At 41.5% G+C, this 22,609-nt stretch overlaps 3 protein-coding genes across 3 annotated transcripts; 1 reads left to right on the forward strand and 2 right to left on the reverse strand.

Moving 5' to 3' along the window:
- Positions 1-4,173: 4,173 nt before the first annotated feature.
- LOC113704450 (uncharacterized) lies at positions 4,174-4,611 on the reverse strand. Its single transcript, XM_027226352.2, has one exon. The coding sequence runs from the start codon at positions 4,609-4,611 to the stop codon at positions 4,174-4,176; it is 438 nt and encodes a 145-aa protein (XP_027082153.2).
- A 2,624-nt stretch (positions 4,612-7,235) lies between these two features.
- Positions 7,236-10,768, forward strand: LOC113703466 (MATH domain and coiled-coil domain-containing protein At3g58270-like). Its single transcript, XM_027224836.2, has 6 exons — positions 7,236-7,383; positions 9,060-9,201; positions 9,602-9,771; positions 9,896-10,178; positions 10,358-10,518; positions 10,633-10,768. Exons 1-5 carry the CDS (start codon positions 7,332-7,334, stop codon positions 10,500-10,502), a joined length of 792 nt encoding a protein of 263 aa, XP_027080637.1. The 5' UTR covers positions 7,236-7,331; the 3' UTR covers positions 10,503-10,518; positions 10,633-10,768.
- Positions 10,769-18,866: 8,098 nt separating this feature from the next.
- On the reverse strand, positions 18,867-22,533 carry LOC140012627 (uncharacterized). The gene is made up of 6 exons (XM_072060900.1): positions 22,223-22,533; positions 21,934-22,166; positions 20,857-21,735; positions 19,897-20,691; positions 19,501-19,638; positions 18,867-19,186 (listed from the first exon to the last, which is right to left on the reverse strand). The coding sequence occupies exons 1-6, from the start codon at positions 22,531-22,533 to the stop codon at positions 18,867-18,869; spliced, it is 2,676 nt and encodes an 891-aa protein (XP_071917001.1).
- Between the last annotated feature and the right edge of the window lie 76 nt (positions 22,534-22,609).

Here is a 22,609-nt window from a genome sequence, read left to right on the forward strand (position 1 = left end):
TAATAGAGGGAATACGAGCGTGCTAAGGTTAGAAAAGCCAAACTCGTCCATATCCCATATCCAAGGGGGTATTCCCTAATCTAACCAAGCAAATGCACTATGTATCATGCATAGGGGTATATATATAGGGAAATTAGGGATAAGGGTATACATATATAAGGAAAGTGTCATGCAATATGGTGAAAGAGGCCCTAAAAAAGTAAAGATATGCATGAGATGAAGTGATTTATCACACAATCATGATCTAACGCGCGAAGGGCTCCTAAGGGTCTAGCGTTGGACTAGCCCACATCTACGCTCTCTCACAAGCATTGGACTTGCAAGAGCTCGAGGGGACAACCATGACTAGCATTGGATTAGCTACGGTTACGTGCATTTGCATTCATCATACACATATATGAGTAATGTGCATAATTAAAGCAAGTAGACATGTGAGCACATAATTCACATAACACGTAAGCATGCATATCTAGATGCCAAAACCTAAGAAAGCGATTAAACACATAGCACATAAACATGCAAAACACATAAGGCAATTAAGGCCCTAACTATTACATTTTTAGGGGGAAGGCCTACTACAATCTAAAAGGGAAAATAAGAAGGAATAAACGATTAAATCCCTAACTATTACAACTTTGGCATTCAAGTGCCTTCCAAATGATCGAAATTAAAAATAACTATTCAAAACTAAAACAAATAAAGTAAATAATAAATAAATAAATAAAATGAAAACATTCAAAAGGCATGCAATTAAGCACATAAATCACGTAAGGGCACATAAGATCAAATAAAGTCAAAATAAGGGGTAGAGTGTACCACCCTTGAGTTGATGCCCTAATGGAGTGAAATCACTTATTTATCCTCCAAAATAAAAGAAAGGTCAAGGTATCGCTTTAATTAACAAATCGTCACAAAAATATGAAATTGAACCATTAAAAGCATTTGAATAACTAAACAGTTCATATTCACAAAATTAGGGTCCAATTGAAAGGAAAAAGAAAGTTTGAGGGATCAATTTTGATTGATTTTTCAATTATTTGGGCCATAGTGAGATAAAGAGAAGCTTAGGGGGTTAATTGTAACTTCCAAAGCATTTTCATGCAAAGGTGCATGCAAAGCTACGGAATACTCTTTGCAACATCAAATGAACAATTTTCAGCAGGCTTCATCTACGATTTCACCCACAGGCTTCATTCACAAACCTCTGTAACTGCTTCAGAAATCTTTTCTTTCTTCCGCACTCACTCTCACGCAGTTTCCTTATGCACTTAGACACATTCATGCAAGCAAACGAAGAAAAGATATGATTGAATCGTCATCTAGACCAAAATACCAGAGCTTGGAACCGAAAAGCAAGAAAACAAAAAGACAAGGCCGCGAGTTTCTGGTTCGGCAAGTTGAAATGCGTTTTCCAGCAAGTACTTGGGCATGATTCAAATGTCTTTTAAACCCAAACACACAAACTCAGCACCAAGCAAGCAAAAGACAGCCATTTTCTAAACTTTTCATGCAAATGTTACGAGGAAAGTTGCTGCAACAGAAAGGAAGGCTTGCTGCAATTTTACTTCCAAACTCAGATTTCAGATTCAAATACACAAGGCTTGATCCCAAACTTTCTCAGTCCAACATGCGAACTTTACACTAAACAACACAAAACATAACTTTGACATCCAAACAGGCAAAAACATAGAAGGGAATCATACAAATGCTGGAGAACTTTATACAAAAAGGTTCGGCAGCAAGCTGGTATTCATTTTCCAGCAAGCATCGAATCATGATTCAAGTGTTTTAAGGACTCAACGTGCAAACAAAGACCAATCTTCCACTGCCCCTTTTCACACAAGACTAACTAACAAATTAGAAGAGGCTAAAGCCTGATGAATGGTTATGGAAAAGGAAAAACAGCAAAGTGGGTGCAGCAACCTTTGCCCTGCTGCAATTTTTCGCAGCTTCATACTAGCATGGATGAAATGCTGAGAACATTGTGCAAAACTTCATCATTCATCAATCAAACTCACGCACATTTGTAAACATAAATCCTAACATAGCTTGAACATGGGTGCCTCCCCCTAACTATCCCAAACGAGATGATCCAGGCCCAAAAACAAGAACAGCAAAATGCAGCAAAGAAACTTAGCCGAAACATATGTTCATGCCACTTTAGTAACATGTCCATGCATGCATCGAATGAAGCTTTCTTCATTTTTGGTTGTTAGGGTTCTGCAAACGCAAGAGAGAAACCCATATTTCCCAAAGCTTCAGACTTAAGGACGACACCACATTTTATACATTCAAACCCATAAACTACACTTAAAACATTCATCAACCAGTAGCACCCAACCAAATGAGTTGCAAAAATAAACGGCAAAAATCTCAAAATGAGAGGAAACAAAAAAACAAGTTGAGCAAGAAATTTTAACAAGTTTGATGCCATAGCAAATCCAGCTGAAATGAAAAACGACGGGATACATCACCTTTGACCCTCCTCTCGGCCACTGGAAGGAAGTTGCTGTCGGCCAAGATCCATGAACTTCCTAGGCTGCTGAGGCAACTGTCGGGAGCCTTTGCTACCGCTGCTGCTGCTGATCAAATCCCAGATGAGACGTCGGCACCCAGAAGAGGAGGAAACCGGTGACACCACAGCACTGCCCTGCTTGTTTTTTCTCAGCTTCAAGCTCCCACCTTTCTCAGTTTTCCTTTTGCTCTCTGCAAAGACTCTCCCTTTCTATCCCAAACCCTCGGCTCTCTTTCGCCCCCTACTCAAACCTCCCCCTTTCTGGTTTCTTCCCCCGTCACCTTTGCCCTCTGCTGCCCTGCGTTTTTCGCCTTCACGAAGCTACCCTTTTTCCTTTCCACGAAGCTCCTCCTTTTTTACTCAGCCACCTCCCTCCTCTCACTCAGCTGTCCTCTCCCAGATTCTCCCCTTGTTTCTTAATCAGCCGCCTCCTTTTTCTTTTTTTTCGGAAGCCTTCTCCAATTCTTAGCCCGTGAACTCTCCCCTCTGTTTTCTTTCTAGCTCTCCCGCCGTCAACCTCTCTCTTTTTTTCACCCTCCCCGCCGTCACTCTTATTCTTTCCTCTTTATAGGCACCCAAAACCTCTCATAAAACCTAGCATCTATGGTTCACCTGCTGCGTTTTTCTTTTTGCTGAATTCCAAGCCATTTTTCTTTTTGCTGAATTCCAAGCCATTGGATGGCTTTTTGTTCCTCGAACTTGAGTTGCCGGATGAAGGCCAGATGGCCTTGCATTATGTCAATCCGATGGAGTAGAAAAATGGGCAAAATGCCCGGAAAACAAACTGGAAAAAATGGAGCTGCATTTTTGTTTTCTGCATTCTGTTAGTACGCTGCTTATTTAGGAAGTTCAGCATTTTTTTTTAAATAAAAATAATAACAATTAAAGCTAAATAAAAACAAAACAAAAATAAATAAATGCTAAAGATTGAGCTGAAAAGAAAATAAAGGAAATTTTGTAAGCAATTTTCTTCTTTTCCTTCTTTTTTCTTTTTAATCAATTATGAAGTAAAAGATAAAACAAAACTCTAATAAAAATCTTTTGTGTTTGATTGATGATTTTTCGTTTTTCCCAATGAACTAATTAATAATAGCAAAATAATTTTCTTAGGAAAAATTAAAACAAAACTAATTAATTAAAAAATAAATAAGTAAATAAAAGAAAGGCCAAAAATTAGGTGTCTACAATGGTGTTGATGACTCCTGCCGCCAAGTTTTGTGTATCCTGTTCAGGAGTTTGGTCCCTACGACTCCGGAGTCGGTCTCATGAGTAGTTCATACCTTCCGTTTGTACTCCCTTCGCCTCTATTCAGTTCATCCGTTTCGTATGAACTGTCTTAGGTGCACTCGTTTGATCAGTTCTTTAATGACTTTCTTGAGGTCTCGATAGTTCTCTGTATCATGACCTACGTCCCGATGGTAAGTACAGTACAAGTTTTGATCCCTTCTGTTCTTATTACCGGCCAATTTTCGGGGAGATCGAGAGAGGCTTTCCTGTTCCATCACCGCAAGAACCTAAGCCCTTGGTGCCATAAGAGGGGTCCATCCCCTCTGTTCTTCAAAGGCCTTGTTCCTTGGCAAGCGGACGAATGTATTCTTCCGCGGTTGACCACCCCGCGCATCTCCCGTATCCGTGTTTTTCCTTTTCCTTTCGTCCCTCTATCTCTCCTGTTCGCTCTTCAAGCGATTGGCCTTCTCAGCATTGGCCCTTTCGTGAGCTCTGTCCAGCATCTCCCGAATAGACTTGGGAGGTTTTTCAACGAACTCCCTGTATAGCTTTTGTACGTGCAATCCATTGATGAAGGCAGCCATGACAACCTTGTCATCCCGATCTCTGACCTGGAGAGACTTGTTGTTGAACCGTATCATGTACTCGCGCAGCGACTCCTCGGGCTTTTGCTGAATTGCCATCAGGTGAGCAGTGTTCTTAGAGAAGGCTCGAGACGAAACGAACTGAGTTGCGAATAGACGCGCAAGCTGAGCAAAGGACCGAATAGACCGCGAGGGCAACCCTCGAAACCATTGACGCGCCCTTCCTTCCAGGAACATGGGAAAAGTTTTACACTTGATCGCATCAGGAGTTGTTTGTAGGCGCATATGGGTAAAAAATGCAAACAGGTGATCCTCCGGGTCCGTAGTCGCATTGTAGGGATTCATGCTTGGTATTTTGAACTTAGCGGGTAAGGGGTAATTCTCGATGTCTGGCACGAAGGGGGAGGTAGAATACTTGTTCCCCTCCGGATCTAACAACAGGTCCAGTTCATCCTGAACTGGATACTCTTCTTTCCTCGGAGAGTACTCCTTCCAAGGGATTCCTCGAAAGGATTCATGGTGGTCTGTTCGGGAGTTCTCGCGAGACGACTCCAGAACTTCTATTTGTTCGTGAGAGGGTTCCTTCCGTGTCTGCTTTTGTTGGGGGTTGGGTTTTCCAGTTCAGGATTCTAACTGCTCCAATCTTCCCTCCATCTTGCCCCTTAGATCTGGGTCACGCGGATCTCCGGTCCGACCCTTCAAGTAGTTCATGATTGCCTCGAAGGTAAGTAGGTTCTCTGCCACCGCCTGTACCAACTGTTCAGGCTGGATCTGCGAGGGCTCCGCCCCTTCTTCACCAGGAGTTGGTCCTTGGCAGGGATTTTGGGGATCGCTTCACTCATTCTCCTTGGATTCACCAGCGTTCCTCTGAGATCTAGTCCTTGGCATGTTTCAAAAGAGAAGAATTGTGTTTCCCACAGATGGCGCCAATTGATGCCACTGCCGAGAGCGCGATCCGAACTGAGCTAGCGAACTGAGCGAATTGGTGTCAGCGAGGGGTGGCCCGAGCTGACCTGCAAAGGAACGAACTATGGGATTAGCTCCCCATTGTAACTTCGATGGTCAAGTCAGTTATGTCTACGAGTAGAGCAATAGTATTGATTATTGCAGATGACGTACCTTGTTTGATCCCTTTGTGCTATATTTATAGGACTCTTAATAGTAGTTTCCTTATAGGATTATGAGCCATAGTAAAGATGGACTCCCCTTAGGATTCTACCTCCTACCTAGTTCCGAAAAGTTAGGGAGCTCCGGCCCATTCGGCCTACTAGCAAGGAGGCGGTGGTCACGAGCGAACTGGCCTCCATACATGTCTGAACTGATCTGGCCGAACTGACAAGTCACCATGTCCGAACTGACACATGGCTCCAGTGGATTGGCCCCACTACATGTGCTATTGTGGACGTACTACTTTGTGAGGTCTTATAACAATAGAAAATATCATTTTGCCTCCCAGATTATAGGTTTGTATTACCTTTTTAAAAAAAATTTTCTAGTAGGGGAAGGATGGGATTAAGAAGTAAGGAGGGGCAGGAGAATCAGAACATAGAATCTCTATGTCGTGGGCTTCATATCATGTTAGTGAACTAGTTATGCATTTTATTTGTTAATGTTCCCTTTTAACGTTGGTCAAATATGGTGTTAATCACTAGATTCTACTATATTTGGTTGTTGGTGTTGTTTCTAGAAATTTGCTATTAAAAGGGAGTAAAAAATGTATTAAATATGAAATTTTCAGAAGACTTTACATTGTAAGACGCGACCACATCTTATTATGCTGTAAAGTTCAGGCATTGCGGGAATTGGAAGCAAACTCGCCAGTTTGGAATTTTTGCTGATCAATGGAAATGAATCTTTATTTTCTTATAGAGTTAGAAGTTGTTGATTATTTTAGGAACTATATTTTTTGTTCATAGCTATTAGTTTTAGTATTTATTAGAGTTATATTAGCAAAAAGAATCTTTTACTTTAATGGTAGGAAACATAAGTACTATTTAGATTAGTAGTTGTGACTTTTGAGAAGAGTAGCATTTTGGGACGCAAGGAACCGGAAGTAACAGACGTCGTCTCTTTTGCTTTCGTGCCGTTTTTCTTTTTTTTCTTTTTCTTTTCTCTCCAATAAACCCTAATTTGTTTTGGCCGCGAATCCACCATGAGAATTGACTAATTCCTTTTATAGTCTATGGTTAATTGAAGTTTTGGTTCGTCAATAACTAGGAGATATAACTTAGTTTTATTTGTTTTATTTATTTATAAGTATTTATATATACTTTGTTCGTTAACGAGATGATTATTTTGATTGAATTAAAAAAGGATCATTATTTGATTTGACAAAATAATTTACTGTCATCTAAAATACTAAATCTGTAATTGTTTAGTAGATGTAATATTTGTAGCGAGTGATATAATTTGATTATAAAAGAAACTTTCGAATTTATTACCTTTTCATTCCTTTCTTTTGGCCACTTCTTTCCCTTCATTATTTTTGTGCCTCCAATTTATTTGTTTGTTCAAATCGCGTGAGCTAAAAATTTCCGAAGAAGGGTGTCGAATTGTTTATACTTCCGCTATGTATTTCTGAGCCAACCAGGACTAGGATTGCTTTTGAGACGAGGCTATTTTGTTGCATTCAATTTTCTGTTTAGTATACATTTTATAATAAATAAAATCAGGGAGGAGCTGCTTTGCTATTTTCTAAGTGTAATTGATTAGTACTAAAAGAGAGGCGGGAACGGAGGATAAGCTAAGGTTTATAAATCTGATTCTTGTACCTTCCTTTTCCTCCAACTTTCTTCTAAATCTGATTCTTGTACTTTCCTTTTCCTCCAATTTTCTTCTAAATCTGTACCTTCCTTCCAAATCTGTATCTTCTAAATTCTTGTACCTTCCTTTTCGCTCCAACTTTCGTTTTCTTCATCAATACCATTCAATTTCCCTAATTTCTTCGAGTTGTATTCTCGAATTCTTCATTTCTACTCCTAGAGATTAGACAGTACAGCACAAGCATGGCGGAGGTGAAGACGCATAATCCATTTCCTATAGAAGACCCCGTTTCTGGTACGCTTGTTTTCGCCTTTTATTTTGCATGGACTATTTCATGGTTAATAGACTAACGGGATGAACTTTACTGTCTCTTTTTTTCCTTTCTAAATATACATTTTCAGAAACAAATTAATGGTAAATCAACTCAAATTAGAAATAGTTAGGTTCTTGTTTCTCCCTTCCAGAAGTTTAACTAAGCTTTAGAATTTCAATGATTTGTAAGAAAGTGATGACTTATGTAAACAAAAGCAACTCTTTGCCTTCAAGGATTGTGTTGGCTATGCATTTATTGGAGATTGGAAATAATTTGCTGATAGTTGTTATGGAAGAACATGATATCTGTTATTGGCGGCCAGAATAAAGGCTGTTGTTTTGCTGCAATTAATTATGCCTAGGGCTTCGCTTGGTGGAGAAAAGGAGACTAATAGAATGGTGTTGATTTACATGTTTATTTTTGCTGACAGCAGCTAACAGGAGGGGCTGTTTGTTAAGGCTTTGTTACTTTCCATACCTCAAGGTTTGATTTGTGGTTTGGCTAAACCTCAAAGGGTCATGTAAACGTAGTCGATCCTTAATTTATAGAAAATTCTAAGCCTCACTGGAAGTATTGTTGTGACCTAAAATAAAATTATTTGTCACTCTCAACAAGTAATTTAGATCAAAAAAAAAAAACCACAGGGCAGAAATTCTGCACTCTAAAGAGTTACAGTTACATAATTTACTGTCAAAATAACTCAATGACCGAAACCATGCAATATATTCGAATGATCCAATAACCACGTGTGGTTTGCAGGTAAGGTTATCATAAAGTTAGTGAGGCTTTTTTTCCCCCTTGTTTAGGCAAAATTAGTGAGATTTATTCAAGCTATTCGTGTATCTATTGGGTATATCCTTTTTGGCTTTGCTTTGGCACAATCTATCAGTTGGAGAATGCAGGAGTCAATTCAACCTTGAAAAGCCCTCCACAACGACCCTTCGAGTTTAGCAGTATGACCATTGAGCTTACCGAAGTGCTTCAATGCTATTCAGTTATTCAGAACATAAAAATGGATGAGCCCTTGACTATATATAAATCAAAAGAATTTAATAATCAACTTAAAGTATGATTATGGAGGAGGAAAGAACTTGCCGTACCATGCATGGAAGCAATGAAGCATGCTAGGATCTTTCGTTCTTCTAAACGTCTATCTGCATTACAGCTGACAAGCCATCAATTTCTCTCTTAAATTTTAAATAAAATATCTTTAGTTTGTTGATCCTCTGTGTATGTCATGCATCATGAATGATAATTATTGCAATATCTACTCAAAACACACGATTTTGCTGGCAATTGCTGAAGTATATAGGTTTACTGCAAGTATTTGAAGCTGTGTAGGTTAAAAGTTATGGCTTGTGTATTACGGAGAATTATTACTGCTAGTTTGACAATTGTGTCAGTAGCTATTGTAGTTTGTAGACGTAACGTACATTATGAAATTATTTTAGAACTTATGAATTTCTGACACGTAATATGTGTGCAAGTGCTTGATCTTTCATGCGACTTGGAAACACCAAAGTTACTCGATCAAATTGAACCTAACAAAAGTAAACAATACCGCAGATTCTGTCTAAACATCATGTATATATCATATTTTTGGCAGCGTTATTGTTATTCTGAAGGTGTTAATGAGAAGTTTATTTCTGATTTGCAGATACCATGAAATTGCTTAGAGACAAGCCTCCAGCGCACTACATATTGCAGATTGACTCATTCTCCTTGCTTCTTAAAATTCTAGAAAAATCAGACGCAAAGAGTTATGATTCAATGACTTTTGAAGCCTGTGGTTATAAATGGTTGAGTCTGATTCTCATTATGTCAAGACTGAATTTCATTTAATTTATTTTCTTAGGCAAATAAACTTCTTTTGTTAATCGTTGTAGAAATTCATATGTCACGCACAAAGATTAAACTCAGCAGTACTAAGCTAATCTAGATATCCTCCTGCCCCCCCCCCCCCACACACACACACAAACAAATTTGTGAATAGCTAATTCTAAATTGAATATCATTTAATTTCTGTTTAGCCTCAAACAAATTATCTGAACTCTAGAGTTCAAATCCCAAATTGATCAAAATTTTTAGGAAGGAAGTCACTCAAGAGCATTTTGATGATTATATATGTATGCATTTGTCTGTTTTACACAATGCTCAAGAAAATTACTATTATTATTATTTTGGTCTTTTCCCCTGAAGGAAGCTTTCCCTCTACCCCAATGGTGACCAAAAAAGAAATGCAAAAGGATTCATATCCCTTTACTTGAGAATCGAAGAGACTAATGCTCTGCCTGTTGGGTGGGAGATCAATCTGAACTGTACATTTTTTGTGCTTGATCAGATTCAAGAGAAGTTCTTAACTATCCAAGGTTTTCTTCTTCTAGTTTCCAAGCTTTGTCTTTCATATTCTGTCTTTTCTAGCCTTCTTCCATTATATGTGTAATTAGACATTATCACTTGCGCTATAATCATTTCCTCTCTTCTTACAACCAGATGTCTGTGGGAAGTTCAGACACTTGTATGCGCTGAAGAAAGACACTGGACTTCCTCGACTAATGCAACTTGATGTTTTCGAAGATGAAGAAAATGGATACCTTGTTCAGGACAAATGTGTTTTTGGAGTGGAAGTTTCCGTTAACAGTTATAAGGGTAGAGGAGAGTGTCTAGCTATGCCTGTGAAACCTAGCAGCGCAACTTACACTTGGAAAATAGTTGACTATTCTAAGAGTGATGAGCCGAGACTCTCAGAAGCTTTTACTCGGCAGGATTTCAAGTGGTATGTCCTCCCATTCTTCAAAGTTATTTTTTGTTCTCATGACGCTGTGCACTTGGCAGTGCTTTGGAGATGTCTGTCTGGTCAAATGTTACTTTTCTAGCATGACTTTTTGTTTGATTAGATGATAGGGACATTAATCAGTTGACTAAGAAATGTTGTGGCTTCTTTATTTATCTCAGGAGACTAATAATGCTTCTTCCCAGAGGAACAAAACGTGACGAAGCCAAATACCTTTCACTCTATCTAAATTCGCTCGACTCCAAAATTACCCTTAGCGTGTATGCAGAATTCAAGCTACGCGTAAAACACCAACTGAATGGCTAGGATATTGAGCAAACAGGTCAATCAATCCGACGTATATCTTTCCATACATGACTTAACCTCTGGTGAAGAATTTAAAATCATGTTTTTTATGTCCTTATCTTTGGTGGTTTTGACCAATTCCACTTTGCAGCTGATCACTTGTTCACTAGTATACAAAGTTACCGGGGTTTTGGTGCCTTCCAATCATTGAATGATATTGCGGATACTTCTAAAGGCTTCCTCGTGAATGACACTTTGATCGTCGAAGTGGAATTTGTTCGCATTTCATCCGTGAAGAGTTTCACTGAAGGGTGAGGAAATTAGTAGATGACGGTCTCACAATCCAACCGTACATTATAATAAAGGGGAAAGAAATACTGGTTTGTCCGGTTATATGTGTAAAACATAAAAGAATATCTCAATATGGTTCGCAAATTTGTCTTTTTTTAACTTCTCCACCTCTCTCAGACTATCAACATCATCTTCATCTTGAATTACTGATTTTCGATTCAAACTTTCTGTATTTTTTTTTCAAAATTTTTTAATCGTTCTAGTTTTTCTTTTCAAGGGAACAACAATGAAAGGGAAAAGAAAGCTGCCATGTTGGAAAGAAATCTAGTAGCCTGCTGTAATTTTTCTCAAGAGAGCTTCGACTTGTTATTCCAATCTAGATAAATAATCCACGTAATAAATCCAGTCAGAGGTCCGAGGTTGGGATTGATAGATGTTTTTTACTTTATTTTTTTTTTGGACGAATAATGAGAAAGATAAATAATCCACGTAATAAATCCGGTATATATGGGTTGATAGAACATCCATTAGTGGATTAACCACTACTCAACTTTTCCTGGTTGAGTTGAAGGCAAAAAAAAAAAAAAAAAAAAAAGAATAAACACGTTGATATTTAATTGCCGCCAAGACCAGGATGTAAAGTTCGTTGAGGGAAAAATCAAAGTCGAACTTTACATTAAAAAAAAATGATCAAAATTAGGGGGCAGAAAAATAAATCAAAATTAATTAGCACTAAAGACCCAAAAAGAAAACATACAGATCGAAATCTTCAACGAGGAAAAATTTAAATGTTGAGCGCACCCAAGATCCCGGATTTGGCAAAAGAAAATAGAGTCTTCAACACCTTGTTCTCTTTCCGATTAGATTGCAGATCGAGAATTTGTAGATCTATATAGTTGTAGGGGAAGCTTGAAGGAAGGAACAAAATCTATGAAGGTCTAGAAATTAAAAGAGGAAAAAGGGACCAAGGGACAGAGGAAAGTGGCTCTACTAGTGAGTGCTAGATTTTTATCGTTGAGTGCAGGTTGTGTTTAACTTATTTTTATAGTAAATTAAAAAAACCTGACAGGTCGTCGAGCCTGTGCAATAATAATAATAAGAACCTAAATTCCACTAAAATCAGTCATTAATTAATCCTAGGTACTGGAGCAGGGACTCTAGGTGTGCAATGGGTTACTTGATTCACCATGTTCCCGAAGAGTTTACTTAATCCGATATACCAGAATTAATTAGTTGACAAAAATTACTGAATAGTAGACAGTGGCAAGTAGGGTCGTCTCCTCAGGGACTGGGGATATTTGCCTCTCTTAAATTCCAAGTGGTAAGGGGGATTTCACCGGAATGAAACTAAAAATAATTAAACAATTTAACTAAAAATGATTAATTAACTAGCACAAATATAGTAGGAATTAAATCAAGAATAAATAAATTCTAGCCAATGATACAACTACTCAGACACAGTCCATTTATCCGATCATTGATGCAAGAGAGGTTCACTTAATTTATTAATAGGCTAGTTATAGTCGCCGATGAACTCTAACGACCAATTTTTCCTTAATTTATTGATAACCAAGGTACGACCATTGATCACCCCTAACCAGAAAATACTCCTAGGTACGACCGTAGGAATTAATTTTCCAATTGCATTAAATACTAGAAAAACCTAGCCCTAATCAATAACGCGTTACGAGGGTTATTTAAATTAGATTACACGTTCCCCTAATATGTAAACACATCAGTTGCCACTAATATTAATCAATCAAACAATTACGGATTCAATCGACTAAATTGGCACGAGATTAATAAATCACATTGAACATCGGGCCCTTGACATCCAATTAATAAAATAATCCCATGAAAATTCAAGCAGACAACGTGCAAATATTAATAAATTGAGGAACGCGTGAAAACTAATTAGATCTCACAGATTTTCGGGACTGCGCCGTCGAGTTGACCCTTGACTAGATGGAAGGCTTAGCCACGCCGCATAATTAAATCACCACACGAATTAATGGATTGCAAAGGCATTACGTTTTTTACTAAAAAGCAAGGAATAAAAGATGTTTTTCCCGTTGGGGAATATTGTCGAACACCTGGCGTGTGTCAGAGGCCAGTCTCAGGAAAGAAAGAAAGAAAACTAAAAACTCAACTAGAGGTCCGTTTTTCTCCTTTCTTCCCTACGTTCTACCCTTAAAAAGCCAAAAGAAGGTTGACTCATGCTCCTCCAGTGGTCCCCACGAAGTAGCACAAGCCTGCCGAATTCTTCTTCTTCTTGTTTTGAGCCTCTGTACGTTGTTTCTCTTAAAGGCCAAAAGGCCACTTTCTAATGCTTTCTCCCGTGGGACTTGAGCCAATGAAGTACAAAAGGTGGGCCCTAGCCCAATTGTCTCTTGTTTCCTTTTGCTAGTAGGACCTCTCCGTACCAGTCTTCTCCTCATCAGCAAAAGGGTAAGAAATTAGTTTTTGTTCCTTTCTTGTGGGCCGCGTTGATAGAGCTTTTTAGAAATCTCCCCTGTGTGAAGTAATATGCTCTAGAAAGTCCCTCTTTTTGGTAATTTTCTGCTTCACTCCTGAAATTGATTCCAAATACCAAATATAAGTAAATATCAGCAATTAACACAATATTTGTCAGGGATAAAAGGAAAAATTAATAATAAAATTACTAACAAATGATACCCTATCAATTCCCCCCACACCTGAATCATGCTTGCCCTCAAGCATGGGGACATCTCAACTCAACAATGACTAGCTTTCACATTATCATTGCCAGCTGTGCTTATACCAGAATCAAGATTTAGTGGCTAAATGTCAAGTCATATCTCTCCCGGCTAGCTCCTAAGTTCATAGACCCGTCCAATTCATGGCTAACTCGCCTAGGAAATCCAAATATTAACTAGCACAATCAGCAATTAAGTCAACTGGCAACCAAAATCTCAACATTGAGAACCCAGGATCGGCGGGCCAACATGATCATAGACCAACATATTTTCCACATCTGATTTTTTTTTTTTTTTTTTTGGATGAACGAATAATGCTTAGTCCCAAGCTATTCACGTCTTTTGACGTGAACTCTGACATTTTTAGATGCAAGAGCCCAGTTACTCAACTTTTCACAGCTCCAGGACTACTTACTCATAGATATCGCCACTTTTTGATGCGAGAGCCGACACTTGTGGTGCAGACTCCCGGTTATTGGGTGGCGACACTAGCGGAGTATAGCCATACGTTATTCACCATAAAACACCAAAATAACAAGTAATTAAAGATCATAACCTGCGTCATGTCCCAAATATGGAGAACTAAGGTCAACAGGAGACCAATCCACACAACAATGCCAGCAAAATATTTACATTACCTAAACAAGTTAGCCATAAATTGCACCAAGTCGTTAAACTCAAAATATTCACCAGGAGAGCATGCTCTTACTTGCCACCGAAACTCAATTCATAGTGTAAACTACAACTAGCAATAAAAGAGAGAGCTGCCAAAATATTTACCCAGATAAAAAAATTAACTAAAAAGAACAAAGCAACAACACCTAAACAGAAAACAAAGGGAAAACACCCAAAAACCGAAAACTGGAAATATCTAGCACCTAAACTGACCCCCCCACACCTAAGTCACACACTGCCCTCAATGTGATAATGTAACAGCAAAAAAAAAGAAGGAGAAGGGCAATGGTACTTCCCTGAAGTCGTCAAAACAGGGGTGGATCGGGCGCGAACTGAGGAGCAATTCCCGCATGTTGCATAAATGCAGCCAGATTTTGCGCCATGTTATGCAAGTTGATGCCAATATGGGTAACGCGAGTCTCCAGTCGCTCAACGGTGTTCCGAATCTGGATCCAATCGTCGGCCGTTAGGACGGGAGGGGGTGGAGCTGAGGTAGATGGGCCGGGGTCGCCGCCATCCGTGGAAGCTCGGGCAAAAGATGACCGAGAGGGAGCGCGTAGCGGCCCCGGGGGAACAACCTCCCAACCGTCGTCGCCCTCCCGAACTAAGCCCATTTTCTCTAAACACGGGATATCCAAGGGTTCCATTTGACAGGCTACATGCAAATCATGGTTAGAAATATCAAGTACATGCAAATTAATAGCCAAGTGAGTAATGTATGACCCAAGAATCAAGGGGCGCTTCTTTTTAGGCAAAATTGACTTGAACTGAGAAGCGAGCCAGCACCCAAGGTTAACCTTAATATTTTTATGCATACACCATATAAAGAAAAATTCGGGTTTAGACAGAATGCCCGAACTATCTCGCCTACCCGAGAAACTATAAGCCAAAAAATGATGGATATAGCGAGACGCCGGGTCCTTTAGATAAGAACTCTTAGATAGACGAGGGTCATAGTTATCCCTATCTATGGACATCTCCTCCCAAATATGGCGATAGCGGGAGAAAAAGGACTGGACATAGTCGCATGCACTCTCGGCATACTCACGAGACTCGGCATAGGCTGGATCAATAAAACCAAGGGCCAGATTGAAATCAGTAATGGAATGGTGGAACTCCTGACCCGTTAAACGAAATCGGATGACATTAGGGGTAGAAACTGTGTAACCCGTGGGGAGGTCAAACTCAAATGTAGCATAGAATTGAACTCCCTAACTAACTCAACAAAGGTCGGGCGGTCAGTAATACGAGAATAGGGAAGCCACCCAATGGCTTCAATCAAATCGTCAAAACCAACTCGAATATTTAGGAGGCCCAAAGTGGCGGCGTCCCGATAACGGCATGGAATAATCCGCCGTTCACAAGCCGCAGCATATCGCCGCTTGTCGGCTGCCCTGGTGAAGTCCAAATGACCCCCAAAATGTGCAGGGTCAGAGATATGGACGCCCCTTTATCTCTGGTGAAGTCCAAATGACTCCCAAAATGTGCAGGGTCGTGCGAGGGGTCAGAGGCGGGAATAGAGTGCTGGGGTGGATGGGGCTGAGGGGTCCTAGGGGTCCTAGACCTAGAAGAGGAAGACCGTGGTTTTACCATGGTAGCGAGCAGGTGACCCAATCAATAGAAAGTACAATTCAAGCACCCACAAGTTATAAAAATTACCCCAACAAGACAGCGAATGTAACCAACAAGCATTGGAGGTCCAATTTAGTCAAAAGCAGAAACAACGCAGCCCAACCACAATAAGCAATGGAAGTACCACAGTAGGTTTCTAATTGACGAATAGATGCAGAAGTTACCCAAAAACGTGGTAAATGGGCTCAAGTGTTATAAAAAACGACCCCAACCAAGCAGTGACCACAATAGCCGTCCAAATCAACTAACAAACATAGAATGTAGTCACCCACAATACCAGAACAAAGCCCCCAACAATGCAATAAGACACATAGCACCCAAAGTCTCAACAATTGCCGCCAATTGGACAGTTAATGGCACAGGCAACCAACCAAAAGGCCTAGCACAACAGACCAGAATTTGAGCAACAATTTAACCACAAGAACTTACACTTTAAAACAATCAAGTATCTTCAAATAGAAGCAACAACGATAGGCAAAAGTTCTCAACCAGTACCACTGGTGAGTCACAGGGAAAAATTAAAGCAAATGGCCAACTCAACAAAGCAATCGATGCTAGAAAATACCCCCAAACGATGCAGGAAATAAACGTAATAGCACCCTTAAAATGAAACCCAGAAAATGCCCAAATCACCACCTGCTTTATCCGGCAAGACACCCAAGAAAGAGACACATACTCCAGCAATTTTGGATCTAGAAAAATGCTAATCAGGGGAAGAATTCAATACCTCCACCTGTCAAAGAAATTTGACAGGTGGCTTGCGCTGTGTGGACTAGCGGTGGAGCTTGGAGGTTCTGAGGTGGAGCTGGCTGGAGGGAGGCGCGGCGTCGATGGGTCAGAACTGGTGGCGTACAAGGTTGACCACAGGTGGAGGTGGCCAACAGCAGCGGCGGCGGACGAACAACGTGGGCTGAACTGGAGGTGGCGCGAGGTGAAGTTGGGGGAGAAAAGAGGGAAGAGTAGTGGCGCGCGGCTGGAGAAAGAGACCGGAGAGGAGGTGGAGCTGCGCGCTGGACGGCGCGCGCCACTGTGGGCCTCAGGTGGCGGATGCTTCCGGTGGAGGTGCACGCGAGCTAGGGGAGGACGAACTGGGTGGAGGCGACGTGCGGGAGAGTAAGGGAGAAAAAGGCGGGCGAGGACGGCGGTAGGGAGAGAGGGGCGGCGGCGTGCGAGCTGAACTGAGGAGGAGGCGCACGAGCTGGTGGAGCTTGGGCGCGGCGACCTGCGTGGACTGAGCACGCCTGCGGCATTCGGTGGTGGACGGCTGTGAGGAGGGAAAGATCGAAACGGGGACAGGCGAGGCTAAGGAAGGGCAGCGAGCGCGCGAGGTGAGGTGGAGCTGGCTGGAGGGAGGCGCGGCGTCGATGGGTCAGAACTGGTGGCGTACAAGGTTGACCACAGGTGGAGGTGGCCAACAGCAGCGGCGGCGGACGAACAACGTGGGCTGAACTGGAGGTGGCGCGAGGTGAAGTTGGGGGAGAAAAGAGGGAAGAGTAGTGGCGCGCGGCTGGAGAAAGAGACCGGAGAGGAGGTGGAGCTGCGCGCTGGACGGCGCGCGCCACTGTGGGCCTCAGGTGGCGGATGCTTCCGGTGGAGGTGCACGCGAGCTAGGGGAGGATGAACTGGGTGGAGGCGACGTGCGGGAGAGTAAGGGAGAAAAAGGCGGGCGAGGACGGCGGTAGGGAGAGAGGGGCGGCGGCGTGCGAGCTGAACTGAGGAGGAGGCGCACGAGCTGGTGGAGCTTGGGCGCGGCGACCTGCGTGGACTGAGCACGCCTGCGGCATTCGGTGGTGGACGGCTGTGAGGAGGGAAAGATCGAAACGGGGACAGGCGCGGCTAAGGAAGGGCGGCGAGCGCGCGAGGTGAGTGAGGGAGGCGGTGGTCGGAAATTCGTGCGCAGGGTGGAGAGTTGATGGTGGTGGCCACGAGCTTTGGAAGGGGTGCTAGCGGCAGTGGTGGACGAACAAAGGAAAAGGGGAAAGCAGGGGCAGCGGAGAAGAAGAAGAAGAAAGAAAGAAAGAAAAGAAAAGAAGAAGAAAGAAAAGAAAGAAAAGAAAAGAAGAAAAAGAAGAAAAGAGAAAAAGGAAATTTTTTTTTTCTTTTCAAAAAATTATTCCAACGTAAATCCTCCAAATTGGAAATTACTTTAAAATTTTTTTTTTCTTAAAATTTCTTTTTAAAAATTTTTTTTTAATTAATTAATTTATATATTTTTTTTTAAGGTTTAAAAAGAAAATAATCTTTTTTTCCTTTTAATGAAAGTAATAATAATAATAATGATAAATATTTTTTTTTTGTTTTGGGTCGTCGAACACCGCGTGGGCACGCCAAAATTGGTCTTCGTCCTCTGATCTCAGGAGACACAATCACCGCGTGGGCACGCCAAGATTTCACTTCCTGGTCACAGTGGAGGAGATATTAGCATTGATACTACCCAACGGAGAAATGACAAAACGAAAGAAATAAACAACTAAAAACAATAAAATCAATATTCGAGTTGCCTCCCAAAAGAGCGCCTTTCTTTAGTGTCTTTGGCTAGACATATCCCATAATTTGCTTAAACCAAGCAAATCGGGTCCTCCAAATGCATCGTCTCCACCCGTTCAACTGGAGCCCCATCATAATATGGTTTGAACCGATGACCATTCACTACAAATTTCTTCTCCGTCCTTAAACTCTGGATCTCCACTGCACCATAATCAAAGACATTAGTTACAACGAATGGACCGATCCAACGAGAACGTAACTTACCCGGAAATAACTTCAATTTCGAGTGGTACAGTAGAACTTTTTGCCCACAGTCAAACATCTTCCTAGAGACCTGTTGGTCATGAAATATCTTATTCTTCTCCTTATAAATCACAGCATTCTCAAAGGCTTCATTGCGAATTTCCTCCAATTCTTGTAGCTGTAACTTCCTTTGAATTCCACCCTCCTCAATATCCATGTTGCATTGTTTGACCGCCCAAAATGCTCTATGCTCGAACTCGACGGGGAGGTGACATGGCTTTCCAAATACCAAACGATAAGGGGACATGTCGATTGGCGTCTTGTACGCCGTTCTCTATGCTCATAAGGCATCTTCAAGTCTCATACTCCAATCCTTCCTATCAGGTCGAACCATCTTCTCCAAAATTGACTTGATCTCTCGATTTGATGCTTCCGCCTGACCGTTTGTCTGAGGATGGTAAGAAGTGGAGACTTTGTGCAAGACACCGTACCTCCTGAAAAGTGCTGCAATCATCTTGTTGCAGAAATGGGTACCCCGATCACTTACAATTGCTCGCGGCATCCCAAAGCGGACAAAAATATTAGATTTGACAAATTCTGCAACCACTTTGGAATTATTAGTACGGGTGGGCTTTGCTTCCACCCATTTCAAAACATAGTCTACGGCAAGCAATATATATAGAAAACCATAAGACGAAGGAAAAGGGCCCATAAAGTTAATACCCCAAACGTCAAAAATCTCAACAAAAATCATTGGGATTTGGGTCATTTGATCCCTATGAGAAATATTACCTACTCGTTGACACTTATCACATGACTTACAAAATGAGTAGGAATCCTTAAAGAGGGTCGGCCAATAGAATCCACTCTCTAGAACCTTACAAGCCGTCCTCTTCGGTCCAAAGTGACCTCCACATGCAAAAGAGTGACAATAAGCTAAAATAGATTGGAATTCATTTCGCTTACATATCTACGAATGATTTGGTCGGCACCACGCTTCCAGAGGTAAGGGTCATCCCAGATGTAAGATTTTGCATCACTCCTTAACTTGTCCCTCTTTGCCTTAGACCATCCTGCAGGAAACTTGTTAGTAACTAGAAAATTAACAATATCTGCATACCAAGACAAGAATAAATTAACAGAAAATAAGTGCTCGCCGGGGAATGTTTCTCTCAGTGGGAGGTCGTCCTCGGTGACTTGTACCCGACTCAGGTGATCTGCTACCAAATTTTCTACCCCTTTTTTATCTCTGATCTCCAGGTCAAACTCTTGTAGCAATAGTATCCACCTTATAAGTCGCGATTTTGCCTCTTTTTTGGTCAACAAATACCGCAAAGCTGCATGATCAGAGAAAATAATAACTTTAGCACCAAGTAAATAGGACCGAAATTTCTCTAAAGCAAAAATTACAGCTAAAAGCTCCTTTTCGGTGGTCGAATAGTTCAACTGAGCTCCGTTTAAGGCTCGAGATGCGTAGTATATAGCATGGGCTGCCTTTCCCACTCTTTGACCCAGCACTGCGCCCACTGCATAATCGCTGGCGTCGCACATGATCTCGAATGGTAGGTTCCAATCAGGTGGTTGGATAATGGGTGAAGAGATCAATAGCTCTTTTAACCTATCAAACGCCTTCTTACATGCTTCATTGAACTCGAAGGGCACCTCTTTTTGCAAAAGTTGGAACAGGGGTGCTCCAATTTTTGAGAAGTCTTTGACAAATCTTCTGTAGAAACCTGCATGACCCAAGAAAAAACGCACTTCCCGCACACTCGCAGGGTAAGGTAAAGTAGATATAACATCTACTTTTGATTTATCAACCTCAATACCCTTAGATGACACTATATGACCCAAAACTATCCCGTGCTCGACCATAAAATAGCACTTTTCCCAATTGAGCACAAGATTAGTTTCTATACACCTAACCAAAATTAATTTCAGGTTATCTAGACAGTTATCGAAACTTTCCCCATACACACTGAAATCATCCATAAAAACCTCAATAATCTTCTCAACATACTCCGAAAAGATACTTACCATGCATCGTTGGAAGGTAGCAGGTGCATTGCATAACCCAAATGGCATCCTCCGGTATGCAAATGTTCCAAACAGGCACGTGAAGGTAGTCTTCTCCTGGTCCTCGGGGGCGATAGCAATCTGGAAATAACCTGAAAATCCATCCAAAAAATAATAGTAAGCTCGACCTGCTAATCGCTCTACCATTTGATCAATGAAAGGAAGGGGAAAATGATCCTTTTTCGTGACGGCATTTAGCTTCCTATAATCTATACACTACCGTCACCCAGTGGGCTTTCGAACTTGTACGAGCTCACCCTCTTGTTTAGACTCCACCGTCACTACTGCCTTCTTCGGGACCACCTGTACCAGACTCACCCAGGGGCTATCTGATATAGCAAAGATTATCCCCACATCCAGCAGTTTCAGGATCTCTTTTTTCACTACCTCCATCATGAGGGGATTCAGTCTCCTTTGAGCCTGCCGAATAGGTTTAGCACCCTCCTCGAGTCGAATCCGATGCATACATACCGCGTGGCTAATTCCTTTGATATCGGCGATGGTCCATCCTATCGCCTGCTTATGGTCCCTCAAAACTCGAATCAATTTGTCTTCTTGGACTTTAGATAAACTCGCGGAGATGATTACCGGGAGTGTCTCCCCCTCACCCAAGTATGCATACTTAAGGTGTTTTGGCAGCGATTTCAACTCCAAAACAGGTGCCTGCACCACAGACAGAAGTAACCTTTTGTGAGGTTCAGGTGTAAAAACAGGTGCGAGACCATACCTTATTTTTGTGGTTGGCAACGTTTGCAACGCTCCAATCACACATTTGAGCTTTTCACTCAACTCTACTCCAGACGCCATCTCTGACTCGAAGTGCCTGGTCAAGGCGACTTCCAACTCATCCCTGCCTTCAATTTCAAAAACTTCTCGTACAGCAGGGTCAATAACATTTATAGAGAAAACAGAGCCAGCATGTGATTCTGAAGGATATTTCATGGATTCGAAAATGTTAAAATGAACAATCTCACCATCAAATTCCATAGATAGGGTGCCCTTATTTACATCAATTTTAGTTCGAGCTGTGCTCAAGAAGGGTCTTCCTAACAGTAAAGGTGATGGGTCGTGAGAGTGTTCATCATCCATGTCAAGCACGTAAAAATCAGTAGGGAAAACCAATTCATTAATTTTCACTAAAACATCCTCAATCAACCCGTCAGGGTATGCATTGGTTCAGTCAGCCAGTTGGATTATTATTTCAGTGTCTTTCAGAGGTCCTAATTTCAGAAAAGCATATATAGATTTCGGCATGACATTAATTGAGGCTTCTAAATCTAACATAGCCTTTCCAACCAAGGTATTGCCTATTCTACAAGGAATAGTAAACATACCTGGGTTCTCGCATTTTGGTGAAAGCTTTCGTTGCAGAATTGCTGACACATTTTCCCCCACTACCACTCTCTCATCTCCCTTCAACCACCTTCGATTGACACACAAGTCCCTCAAAAATTTTACGTATCTGGGTACCTGCTTAATTGCATCTAGAAGGGGAATATTGATCTCCACCTTGCGAAAAATCTCTAGGACCTCTTTCTCCTTGTCCTGCTTCCTTGGTTTCTCCAATCTGCTTGGGAAGGGAGGTGAGTTGGTTCTAACTGGAATGAGTGAGTCCGGGATTACCTTTGAATTTTTATTGTCTCCGCCCTCCTCTTCCAGTTCTTTCTCAATTTGATCCCGTCCTTGTCCTTAGGAATCAACGGGTCAGGTCCTTGGACCTCCTTGCCACTTCTCAAGGTCATGGCGCTCACATTCTTCGGGTTCAACTCAGGTTGAGATGGTAGCTTTCCTTGCATTTGGGATTCCAACCGATTGAGCGTGATGGCCATTTGATTTACCTGAGTTTGCAATGATTGCACTTGTTCCCACTGATTTTTCATAGGTTGTAGGTCTGAATCCGTCTTCTGTTGATTCGCAAGTAGTTGCTTCATCATCTCTTCTAGGGACGGACTTGAGTTCGAAGGGGGTGGGGGTGGGCGAGGCTGCTATTGCTGTTGATGCCCTTGCTGT

The sequence above is a fragment of the Coffea arabica genome, chromosome 8e (assembly GCF_036785885.1).
Source record: "Coffea arabica cultivar ET-39 chromosome 8e, Coffea Arabica ET-39 HiFi, whole genome shotgun sequence".
Taxonomy (NCBI): domain Eukaryota; kingdom Viridiplantae; phylum Streptophyta; class Magnoliopsida; order Gentianales; family Rubiaceae; genus Coffea; species Coffea arabica.